The sequence below is a fragment of the Trifolium pratense genome, linkage group LG1 (assembly GCF_020283565.1).
Source record: "Trifolium pratense cultivar HEN17-A07 linkage group LG1, ARS_RC_1.1, whole genome shotgun sequence".
In the NCBI taxonomy this organism is placed as follows: Eukaryota; Viridiplantae; Streptophyta; class Magnoliopsida; order Fabales; family Fabaceae; genus Trifolium; species Trifolium pratense.
This window is the reverse complement of record NC_060059.1, coordinates 19,051,827-19,063,572: the sequence shown is the minus strand read 5'-3', so window position 1 is coordinate 19,063,572 and position 11,746 is coordinate 19,051,827. Positions and strand designations below refer to the sequence as shown.

The 11,746-nt window shown below is 31.2% G+C and overlaps 1 protein-coding gene across 1 annotated transcript; it reads left to right on the top strand.

The window, feature by feature from the left end:
- The first annotated feature begins 2,872 nt into the window (after positions 1-2,872).
- LOC123889693 (probable LRR receptor-like serine/threonine-protein kinase MEE39) lies at positions 2,873-10,768 on the top strand. The gene is made up of 14 exons (XM_045939148.1): positions 2,873-3,029; positions 4,101-4,671; positions 5,900-5,970; positions 6,172-6,408; positions 6,543-6,678; positions 7,487-7,558; positions 7,635-7,706; positions 7,800-7,877; positions 8,400-8,542; positions 8,622-8,839; positions 8,939-9,065; positions 9,143-9,205; positions 9,780-9,969; positions 10,231-10,768. Exons 1-14 carry the CDS (start codon positions 2,873-2,875, stop codon positions 10,634-10,636), a joined length of 2,541 nt encoding a protein of 846 aa, XP_045795104.1. The 3' UTR covers positions 10,637-10,768.
- The last annotated feature ends 978 nt before the right edge of the window (positions 10,769-11,746 follow it).

Below are 11,746 nucleotides of genomic sequence, written 5' to 3'. Positions count from 1 at the left end.
ATTCAAAAATAAAACCGTAAATCGAAAATCGCAAAAATCGCATTTGATTTGGATGTATTTGGATGACTTTCTTACTGAACCGCAAACCGCAAAAATCGCGGATACCGCAAAAACTGCATTAAGTTACTATTATATATTTATATTCCAATATCCGTAAAAAAGAAATAATATTTATATTTCAATATACATGTCAAATTATCAAGTCAGTCGACCAAATTAATGGAACTTCAAGTTGTTTTTATTTTTTGTACTGAAATTTTATTTTGGTTTTGTAATGTTATTTTAAATAAACAAATTTTATTGGTATTGTGATGTTATTTTTGAAATTCAAGTTTTTTTTTTATATTTAAAATTGTAAGTTACTATAAAGTTATTTTGGATAAACAATTTTTGTTGATACTACAATGTTATTTTGGAACTTCAATTTTTTTTCTTATGTTTAAAATTATTCGGTACAAATGTTATGCTGTAAATTGCACCAACCGAACTGATCTAAACCGTATTGGTTTGGTTTGATTTGGTTTGAAGGACTTTTTAAAAATCAACCGAACCAAATCAAATCGCATGCATTTTTATCTCGCGGTTAGGATGATTTTTATGCTCAAAATCGATACAAACCGCACCGCAATCACCCCTATTTTGAAAGAGTTACGATTCTCTCTCTATATTTTTTTTGACAAACATTCTCTCTATTTCTTTTTCTTTTTCTGACAACATTCTCTATATTTCTTAAAAAAATAAAAATGGAGCTTAGCCCCTCTTTGCTATCAAAAAATAAAAATGAAAGTATTCATTTCCGTGTATAAATGTTTAATTAATGTCTTTGCCATCAAGATTATAAACATCAGCTACTTAAGTAGCGGATTCTACCCACTCATTATAAGAAATTAGACTTTTAGTGACAATATGAGAGCGTAGGTAGAAGATTGTTCCGTACCCTATAGTTTGTTGTACCTACCGAATTTTGTAGGTATGGGTCATAATAGCTATTCCAACGCAATTGTTTCCGTACCCTATAATTTGTTGTACCTACGGAATTTTGCCGTCACTATAGCATGTAATTACGGATTTTCAAATGTTGCTACAAAACATTTAGTTATACACCTTCGGAATGTTGCCGTCACTAGCTTGTAGTTACGGATTTTCAACCGTTGGTACAAAATGTTTAGATATACCTACAGTCTTTGTCGTGGGTATATACATATAATCTGCGAGCCAATACCTACGAATATCATGTCTGTCACTAAAAACTTCCGTTGATAATTGTCAATTTTCTTGTAGTGACTACTTAATAGCAGAAAAGTGTACGTGTTTTAATAATTTTATAAGGCACAAAAGAAAATAAATAGGATGACAAAAAAAAATTCTCTATAAGTATCTTCTACCACTTCGAAGCCCGGCCTCAACACCCAAAATCTCATATGATAATAACTGGGCTAACTATTTGGGATTTTGGGCCCCATGAGGGATCAAAAGTTCAGAACCAAGCCCATTTGGAAGTCTTAGTTTATTTGCATATTCATTCTTCCAAAGTTTATTTTGTTGTAGATAGTGAGATAACTTGCAAGATAAGCAAGCCCTTTTGTAAGCAATCTTAGCCATTGATCTTGTATATGGCATTGGCCTATATAAGTAATGGTATGTGAATGAATAACATAGAGAAGTACCATTTGGTAAAGTATATATATATATATATATATATATATTAGTTTACAATGAGCTGAAGATCGAACTCAAGACCTGTATACATATATTCTTTAATTTCGTACTCCCTTCGTCTCAAATATTTGATCCTTTTAAATTTAATTTTAGTTTTGTCTCAAATTTTATTTAAAGATGAATATTCTGACTTTCACCGCCAGTTTAATCTGATTTGGGGGTCAGTTTTGACATCAAATGATTTCAGCTCCCTCCTGATCGCAGTTGCGGGGGATCGAACCGAGGTACTCTCTACCAAGTTCAACGTTAATCACTACTAAACCAACTAACGGTGATAGCTTTAAGAAATCGGGGGTCTCAAATCTTTGATTCTTTTAAGAAACCAATGCATAATTAATGATACTTTACCATTTGTATTCTTACTAAATCTAAATTATTAATTAAATAAATTTCTCTTTTTTAATAAAGTACAAGTAAAAATAACTTAGTTTATCAATCTTTATTATATTTTAATTTGCATAAAAATTCTAAAATGACGAAATTTTTTTGAAACGGTGGAATATATAGTATGGAATATATATTCCATACTACTTGTGTATACAATTATGATATGTGAACATAGAAAATGAAAATCTACACCATTGGTCAGAGTTTTTGAAGTTTATTTTTTTTTTTCTTCAATATTGAGGTGAAAACTTCAGCTGGTGTGGTTGTTTCATTTATTTAATTTTTTTTTTGAATGGCAAAATAATGTGGTTGTTGTTGTATATGCTGATGTAAGATGTTCATGAACATGATTCCGTGTTCAAATAGCAACACTGTTGTGTATATATAGCAATAACGGTGTGTCTTAAAAAGGTATATCTGTGTGTAAAAAAAAAAGGTATATCTGTAAAAAGTTGTTCATATTTTGTATCCCATATATATAGAAGGAACTAAGGATAGTATATGTCAAGTTTTCGGTGAGTTCATATTTGTTATAGTTTTTCATTTATTTTTTCTACCACCAGTTTAATCTAATTTGAAGATTTATTCTGACATCAAGTGATTTCTACTCCTCTTAACTGCAGTTATGGGAATCGAACTATAATCTTTCCTGCCATATTTAGCGTCAATATATATACTGTGTACCAACGATTATTTGATATAGTTTTTTCTTTCTTCTTCTTGTTCACTAATTGATACTCCTCACTACCACATGCTTATTATATTGATGGCAGATTACATGGAAAGAGAACCACCACGGATGATCACTTTAATGTTAAAAGCGTGCGTATTACTTACCTTGTTGCCAATTATCTGCATTAAACATGCCAATTCGGAAAATACACTTGTTTCAAGAGAAACTGTAGAAATTAATGAAAATCCAGGTATGTATAAATATTTCAATGGTTTCAATCTAATCTAATTTACAAGGACATTATCCCAAAAAAAAAAAATTTACAAGGAGAGAATATCTACTAGGTCTAAAGATGAATCTTACTACTTTTGATAAATTTTATTGAAATATTATATTTATTATCTATTTTTTATTAAAAAATTTATATAGATTTTTTTAATGGCAAATATATTATATATTAATACAAAAAATTAATAAAGTAGAACAGGAGACCTTTTGAATGACTATTAGTTTGACATATTATTGTGTTTTGTGTGGACTATCTAGAAATCCCGAAATGACATCTTTTCGGAAGTGACATTTTCTGTTGAGTGTCTGCTAGATAGGGTGAAGCTTTTATCTTGAAATTAGTTTTTAATTAAGAACCCTTACTTCCTCCCTTTCCCTTTTATGAGTGGAGTATACACTTTACTTTATGCTGGAATAGGTAAAGTTTGTTGGGGGTGTCATGTTGGATCTCGACATGTTAGAAATATTGAAGGCCCTCTTGTTGCTTGTTTTACTTGTGGTTGATCTTTGTCTCTCTCTTCCTGAGGGAAATCTTTCTTCTTGAGCTGCCATCAACTACTAGGGTTACGACAGCACCGTTCAAGATGAGAGCCAAGTGGAAGAAGCGTATGAGGAGATTGAAGAGGAAGCGCCGAAAGATGAGACAGAGATCTAAGTAGACAGTTTTTCTCACCGATCGTAGTTTGTTACTGTTTTCTTCGTATGTTTTTGTTTTGTTAAATGGGATTTTCTCCATAATTATTTTGAATATTTTCTTAATGTTATGATACATTAATGGTTTTAAAAAAAAATCTTTCTTCTCGTGGTGGTGCCTTTGAGGGGCTCTACTGTGGTTGTGGCGTGCCTCCTTTGTAGTTTTATTTGTCTGTTTATTTTCTATATCTTGCCTTAGAGAATGATAATTTATGGTGAAGTGTACTTCTGAATACTCTTTATTTTTTTGAACTTTCTCTTGTATTTTTTTTTGTTTATATATTTATATATGATATATTTGCCATTAAAAAAAATTGACCGTAGCTTATTGTACATATAGGTTTTATAAGCATTGATTGTGGATCAACAACCGATTACTTGCAAGAGGATACCGGAATTTGGTATAAAACAGACAAAGGATTTGTGGAAACAGGAGAGAATATTCATGTTAACTTAAACTTTGATTACATTGGGAAACAATTGACCACATTGAGATGCTTTCCAGATGGAGATAGAAATTGCTATACGTTGAAACCAAAAGAGGGAAAAAATAATAAATATCTCATTAGGGCTTTATTTTCTTATGGTAATTATGATGGCAAAAATGAAACCCAATCTTTTGACCTGCATCTTGGAGTCAATCTTTGGAGAAAAATTAATTATACAACTAACGATGATTACCATGTTGTGGAGATCATTCACACTCCTTCAACTGACACTATAAATGTGTGCCTTGTAAAGACTGGTCCAACAATCCCTTGCATTTCTTCATTGGAATTGAGACTTTTGAACAATTCAATTTATCAAAATGATGATATAGTCTCCACAAATGAAAATGCTCCACTACCTCTTTTGCAACTTGATGTTAGGGTTGATGTTGGATTCTCGCCATGCACTTCTTCTTCGTCCAAGTAATTAAACATCCTTATATACCTTTAATTACAATGCTTTTTAATCTGCTTTCTTAACAATTTTATTCATGCTTATACGCATAGATATATCATGAATTATGAATCCTATATATCTACCGAATGAAATACTTTGTCATGTCTTAAGTAAAAGTTTGGACCAAAATCATGCTAAATTAAATTAGAAACTAATAGAAAATAAAAACAAATGATTTTTTTTTACATGATCACTTCACTACTAGAAAAATTATAATTAGCGAGGCTACTATTTCGTCACAAATGCACCCAGATTCCGTCACAAAGATATTTAATGACGGAATTTATTATGGCCTCCGTAAAAATTTTCAACGTCGCAAAATATTTGGTCGATAGAATCAAATAAGATATGCATATGTAGTTTGTTGAAATACTTATGCCAGATAAAAAAAACTCAAACAACCTACAAGAAAGCACACTAAAAGCTAAACATTTCTACCCCACCACTACAAGAAGATTCAAGGACCCTCCGAGAGAGAAAGGGGCAATGATCAACCACCAAGAAAGACAAACACAAGAGGCGTCCAATCAACTAGATCTGACGATAGGGACAGAGCTAGCTAGTAGCTTTGGGGACCAGCAGAGGCCACAGTCACCAACTCAACACCCCGACATATTCTATTGGTTCCAGCAAAAAATAGGGTGCATATCACACTCATAAAAGGAATAGGGCAAGCCAGGGTTTTACCTAGGAACCATTTCCAAGACGAAAGTTTCCTCCTATCGACCAAACACTCAGCAGAAAAAGTATCTTCCGAAAACAAAACATCATTTCGGGACCGCCTAGTAAGGACACGTTCCTCCACCAACATGAGGTATTCCTAAGACCCTCAAGCCCCCCTCTAAGATGAGAGAATGGAAATAACGAGTCATATCTTGCAAAAAAATATATTACAATTGAGAGGATCTATTTTCATTGAATGCATAAGTAAACATAGTACATTGAAAGTGCATAGAAATTAATTATATCTTTCTTTTTTGGTACTAAATTATATCTTTTTCTTTTGACTAAATAATTATATCTTATTAGTAACATTTAGACTTCCTTATTTGGTCTTTATTTTTGAATTTTCTCTATATACAAATATACTTTTGTTTTTATTTGGCATTAAAAAAGAAGCAATAAAAGGTTTATCTCATTTCATTTATAATAATATTGATAATTTTGTTTCTTCGTGTACAAAAGATTCTCCAGGTATAATGACGATGTGTATGATCGGATGTGGTCGTACGACTGTGGTTTTTCCGCCTACAATCAAACGGACGGTAATTGGTATCCGTTGAGTTTGGGCGCATCAAAAAATATGTCCTCTAATAATTCATACAAATTACCAGCCCAAGTAATGCGGACTGGAACCCAAACAAATAATGTTTCATCCCCCATGACATTTACATATGAAAATGTATTTATTCAACCCCTAGTCACAAATTATGAGTATTATGTCTATTTTCACTTTATTGAAATAGAGAAACTTTCAAATGGAAAAAAAAGAAAAATAAATATCACTCTCAACTCACAAAATGTACTATCTCAGCCACTAGTTCTTGATTACTTGAGGCCAGTTACTCTCAACTTCAAAACTCAAAATGGTGTTTTGTTTAACATTAGCGCAACCTCAGATTCAGATGCTCCTCCTATACTCAATGCTTTCGAGATCTATCGATTGATAACCGAACTTAATTCACTGACACACGCTCAAGATGGTAAGTAAAACTTTTACTATATATGACACTTTTCAATAACATTCGATCACATACACATTCGACCAAACTCATAGTTGGATTCAATGTGTATGAAATTTAATGTTGAATTTTGTAATAACTTGAATTATGTTAAGTTGATGCAATCATGGATATCAAAAGCTCCTACAAGATCGATAGATTGAGTTGGCAAGGAGACCCTTGTCTTCCTAAGCAATATGCTTGGGAAGGTCTAGTTTGTGAAGGTGATATCATCCCAAGGATCACATCTTTGTGAGTACTTGTCTTCTTTTTTTCTTTTCTTTTTTGTACATTGAGAGTCTGTTTGATCTGCAAAATATAGAATTGGATAGAACAGTCTCTTATTTTTTAGCAGATCAAACACACCCTAAGTGAGTACTCGTCTTGTTTTTTTCTTTTCAATTTTGTACACTGTGAGTGAGTATTATTTTGGATTTCTCGTTATGTGTACTTTTGCTACTTTTTGTATTTTGGACTTTTATGTTATTATTTTTGGGAACTAAATTAAGATACTTTTATCTTTAATTTCAAACACTCTAAGATATATATCACTTTTGTCTTTAAAAATAGATTGGTAGATTATTTTTCTTATGATTCATTGTAAATTGCAATCAAATTCTTTCACCAGCACAAGTTTAATTTCTGGTGAATTTTTTTTTTTTTATAATTTTTTTTATGGACGAATTATGAATTAATACAGTTTCCTTCTTCTGAGAGTCAGAGGTTTAATACACAAAAAAAATTAATAATTACACAATTTCTGAATCAAATTTGGATAATATGTGTTTCAATTTGGCGGGATTTTTTAAACTTGTATTATGTCCAAAGGTGTAATCATTTACAGATATAAAAAGCCAACTTAACCAATAGAAAAGATAAATAAATAAACTAAATTAAAAAATAAAAAATGAAAGATAAAGAACCAAAAATATGTTTTTGATGAAAAGGAATTTGAGCTAAACTAATGAGAAAAGGTCAAATTAAATTGCAAATTTTAGCTTAAATTAATTTTTTTTTAAGAAGAAGCTTAAATTAATATTAAATGATGAACATTGAACAGGAACTTGAGCTCAAGCAAACTGACAGGGGAGATAAATATATCGCTCTTATATCTTTCAGAATTAGAATTGTTGTAAGTATTATTATTGCTGAATCAATTTTGTATATTCAAATATCATAATTATGTACTTAATATATGTATATTCCAGGGATTTGTCACATAATAATTTGGAAGGACCTCTCCCAGATTTTTTGGCACAGTTGCCAAAGTTAAAAGTTCTGTAAGTTTGAAATTTCTCCATTTTGAGACTTGATATATTTTTGCACTCTCTTTTATATATCAATTAATAACTCAAACATACAATTGATTGTAGCAATCTAACGGGAAACAAGCTTTCGGGTCGAATTCCAAATGCTCTCAAGCAAAAAGCAGATGGAACTTTGCAATTAAGGTATATCAAGTGGTTATGTTGTTGAAGTTGGACTCCTTATGACATTCATTAGAGCGACGGAAAATGTTGGTTGATATTATTTTGTTAGCGAATTTGAAACTATGACATTCATATATATCGCTCTAACTGCTGTGTTTCACAAAAATGTTCTTATGCGATTGAAACACAACAGTTAGAGCGATGGAAAATGTTCCACAAAAATGTTCTTATATCGCTGTAACTGCTGTGTTTCTCCACCGTATGATCACTCCAATCATTTTTGTGGCTCGTTTTGTTGAAGTTGGACTCCTACGCACATTTTTCTTATATGAGATTTAAGCAAACTTTAATCTATTAGTCTATCATCATAACCAAATTTGTCTATTATATGATTGATCTATAAGTCTATCATCATAACCAAATTTGTCTATTATATGATTGAATAGTATAGTTATAGTAGTTTCAAAACGAAATTGTGTATTATAATGCAAAGATAGACAATAATGCGATAACTAATATCGTTAAAACATTGACTTCTTTCAGCGTGTCCGACAATCCTAATATTTGTACATCCGGTTCATGCAAAAAGAAGAAGTTTGTTGTACCACTTATTGCATCAATTTCATCATTAATTATTGTAATCCTCTTAATCTCTCTTGGATTTTGGACATTCAAAAGACTAGAAGGTAATTTATAATTCAATTTTTTCGAGTAACCGAATTGATATGGAGTATTTTGTTAATAAATTTTTTTTTCTTCACTCAGTTGCACATTCTAACCCTAAGAAGAGAGGTTCATTTGTATCAAAACATATAGCATTCAGTTACAGTGAAATTCTGAATATTACTGACAACTTCAAAACTATTATTGGAGAAGGAGGATTTGGAAAAGTTTATCTTGGTGTTCTGCAAAATCACACCCAAGTTGCGGTTAAGATACTTTCACCATCTTCCATGCAAGGTTATAAGGAATTTCAATCAGAGGTTAGAGATTCTAAGAGCTCTCACAAAAATAGTTCTGCGCCATATTGAAAAAAAAGCATAATCCTGCGTATTATTTTCACAGTTAACTTTAAAATGCAGGTACAACTTCTATCAGTTGTTCATCATAGGAATTTGGTCTCTCTTATTGGGTATTGCAATGAAGGTGAAATCAAAGCATTGATTTATGAATACATGGCCAATGGAAATCTCCATCAACATTTATTTGGTAATTTATATTTTATAGCTAGTGTCAGCATGAATAATAGATTTGGACTTTCAAGACTAATGCCTATTTGCATGCAGTGGAAAATTCAAATATCTTAACATGGAATGAAAGACTAAACATTGCAGTTGATGCAGGACATGGTAATGAATTATATTTAATTAAAGGAAGTATCTTTAATTTTGGTCCGATACATCTAAGTATCTCACGTCGTTTAGAAATCGAGGTTGAGGGGAGTTTATATACAACACTCACACACCTTAATCCACCGAGAGGCCTTTTACTAAGACAAAATTGTGAGGGATCAAATACGGCCCAAAGCGGAGAATACTTTGGAACGTTGTGTGGTGCACTCGTAACATTAGCGTTAGAAGGAGGGTGCAGACGCCATATGCCCTCTAGCCTCTTAGCCTCGACTGGGGGGAAACCGTTCCAGTACACCTCGAGTTGAGGCTAAAGGTAGTTTCTATGCAAAACACACACACTTTAATCCTCCTCGTCTTACATCGCTTGAGAATCGAGGCTAAGGGTATATACAACACCCACACACGCACCTTAACCTACCAAAGTGCTTTTTACAAAGGACAAAACTGTGAAGGATCACACATGGTCCAAAGCTGACAATACTTTAGAACGTGATGTGGTGCACTTGAGGGTAGAACGGAACAAATTTATTTCATTGCGTACCCTTACATTTTAATTAATACGGATTTTCAGGATTGGATTATCTGCATAATGGATGTAAACCACCTATAATGCATAGAGATTTGAAGCCTTCCAACATATTACTTGATGAAAACATGGATGCTAAGATTGCCGATTTTGGTCTAAGTAGAACTTTTACTAATGATGATGATTCTCATGTATCCACACGTCCTGCCGGTACATTTGGTTATGTTGATCCAAAGTAAGTGTTAATAGAAAATATCAAATTAGCATGACCAAAAAAAAAAAAATATCAAATTAGATTAACCAAATTTCAATATTTTGTATAGCATTTACTTGGAATAATATTCATTTCAAAGATTGGAATATTCCATGACTTGAAATGATTTTTTTAAATTAACAAGTCTATAGTTCAAAACAATTTTAATTGCCTTATTTAAAGTTGCAATACATAAGCTTATAAGGATTACTTATTCAACTTATTTTTATGTTTTGTCAAAAGATTACAGAGATTTGGAAAGGCAACTAAGAAGACTGATATCTACAGTTTTGGAATAATTCTCTTTGAGTTGATCACTGGCAGAAAAGCACTAGTAAAAGTATCTAATGAATACATTCACATACTTCAATGGGTTATTCCCATTATTGAGGGAGGAGATATTCAAAATATTGTTGATCCAAAGTTGCAGGGAGAATTTAGCATCAATTCAGCATGGAAAGCTATAGAGATTGCCATGTCATGCACTTCACCAAATGCAGTTGAAAGGCCAGACATGAGCCAAATATTAGCAGATTTAAAAGAATGTTTATCTTTGGACATAGTTCAAAGAAACCCTCAAAACCCAAATGCAATTGAAGAATTGGTTTCAGTGGCTACTATATCAGAAACCACTCTTTTAGCTAGATAAATAATAACCACTATTTATAATGATATTTTTGTCCAATATATCATATTTGTCACTCAAAAGAATAATGTGCACACATATTTGTTGTATCATATATCATGTTCTAAATTGCCAGGAAGAATAATGTGCATATATGGAAAGATAAATTATTTGTTGTTACACTTAAAAACAAAAATTTGTTATCAATAAAGTTATTAGACCAACAATGAATTAATCCAACTGTCAAGAGTTTTGGACCTCTTGAGCAGGTGATCATTATGAATTTAATTTTTGTCTGCTTTTGTGTATTGAAAAAATTCGATTTGAACGAGAGATTAATCATCATTAATGATGTCGAAATTTTTGCACCTATAACATGTCACAAGGTTGACTAATATATGATTGTTTTATTGGTCGGTGCTTTGGTGATTAATAAAATTATTTACAGTTTCAGAAAAAATAAAATCGTAACTGTTCAAAATATTATTTTGATAGCTATTAAAGTTTTTCAACCAATATGTTATCTATTTGAGGCAATTGTGAGAGGAAATTCCTATTAACGTTCAAATTTGAAGGAAGAGTTTTTTTTTTTTTTTATTTTTATAATGTTGGTATTGGCAATGAGGATCGAACTTAAGAATTCATGCATATTATCAAAATCTATCATCACTAGAACAAATCTAGTGACTTTGAATGAAGAGTTTTTGAAGAAAAAGGAATCAATACAAGAAAATATAGTTTAGTATTTTTTATGTATTTGTTTTTTAATTTTTTAGTAGTAGATAGCTACATCTGAAATTAACTAGAATACAAATAATTAAAATTAAACCATTTGAATTAGTAAATTATGCATGTTTAAGTATTATATATTTCGACTCTTATTTTTATTATTATATTGGAGATCAGCTACGTGTGAATGTGTGACAGGTTGAGTTCTTAAATATTAAACAATGTCTTTTATATTTAAGAGTAACATCCGAGAAGAAAAAATAATTTGTTGTAATCTAGTAGAAAATAAATAATTAAATTACACCATTGAATTAGTAAATTCTGAATGAATTTTTAGGTTTGACTTACTTAAAAATTGAATCAGTAGTATGCTTGAATTGCTTAGGTATGATACCCTGATATAGT

Bases quoted from the DNA above. Each gene is read 5' to 3' on its own strand.
- LOC123889693 (XM_045939148.1), top strand. From the start codon at position 2,873: ATGGCAGATTACATGGAAAGAGAACCACCACGGATGATCACTTTAATG. The intron at 4,672-5,899 runs GTAATTAAACAT...AAGATTCTCCAG, and splicing joins TGCACTTCTTCTTCGTCCAA to GTATAATGACGATGTGTATG. The intron at 9,206-9,779 runs GTAATGAATTAT...ACGGATTTTCAG, and splicing joins TGCAGTTGATGCAGGACATG to GATTGGATTATCTGCATAAT.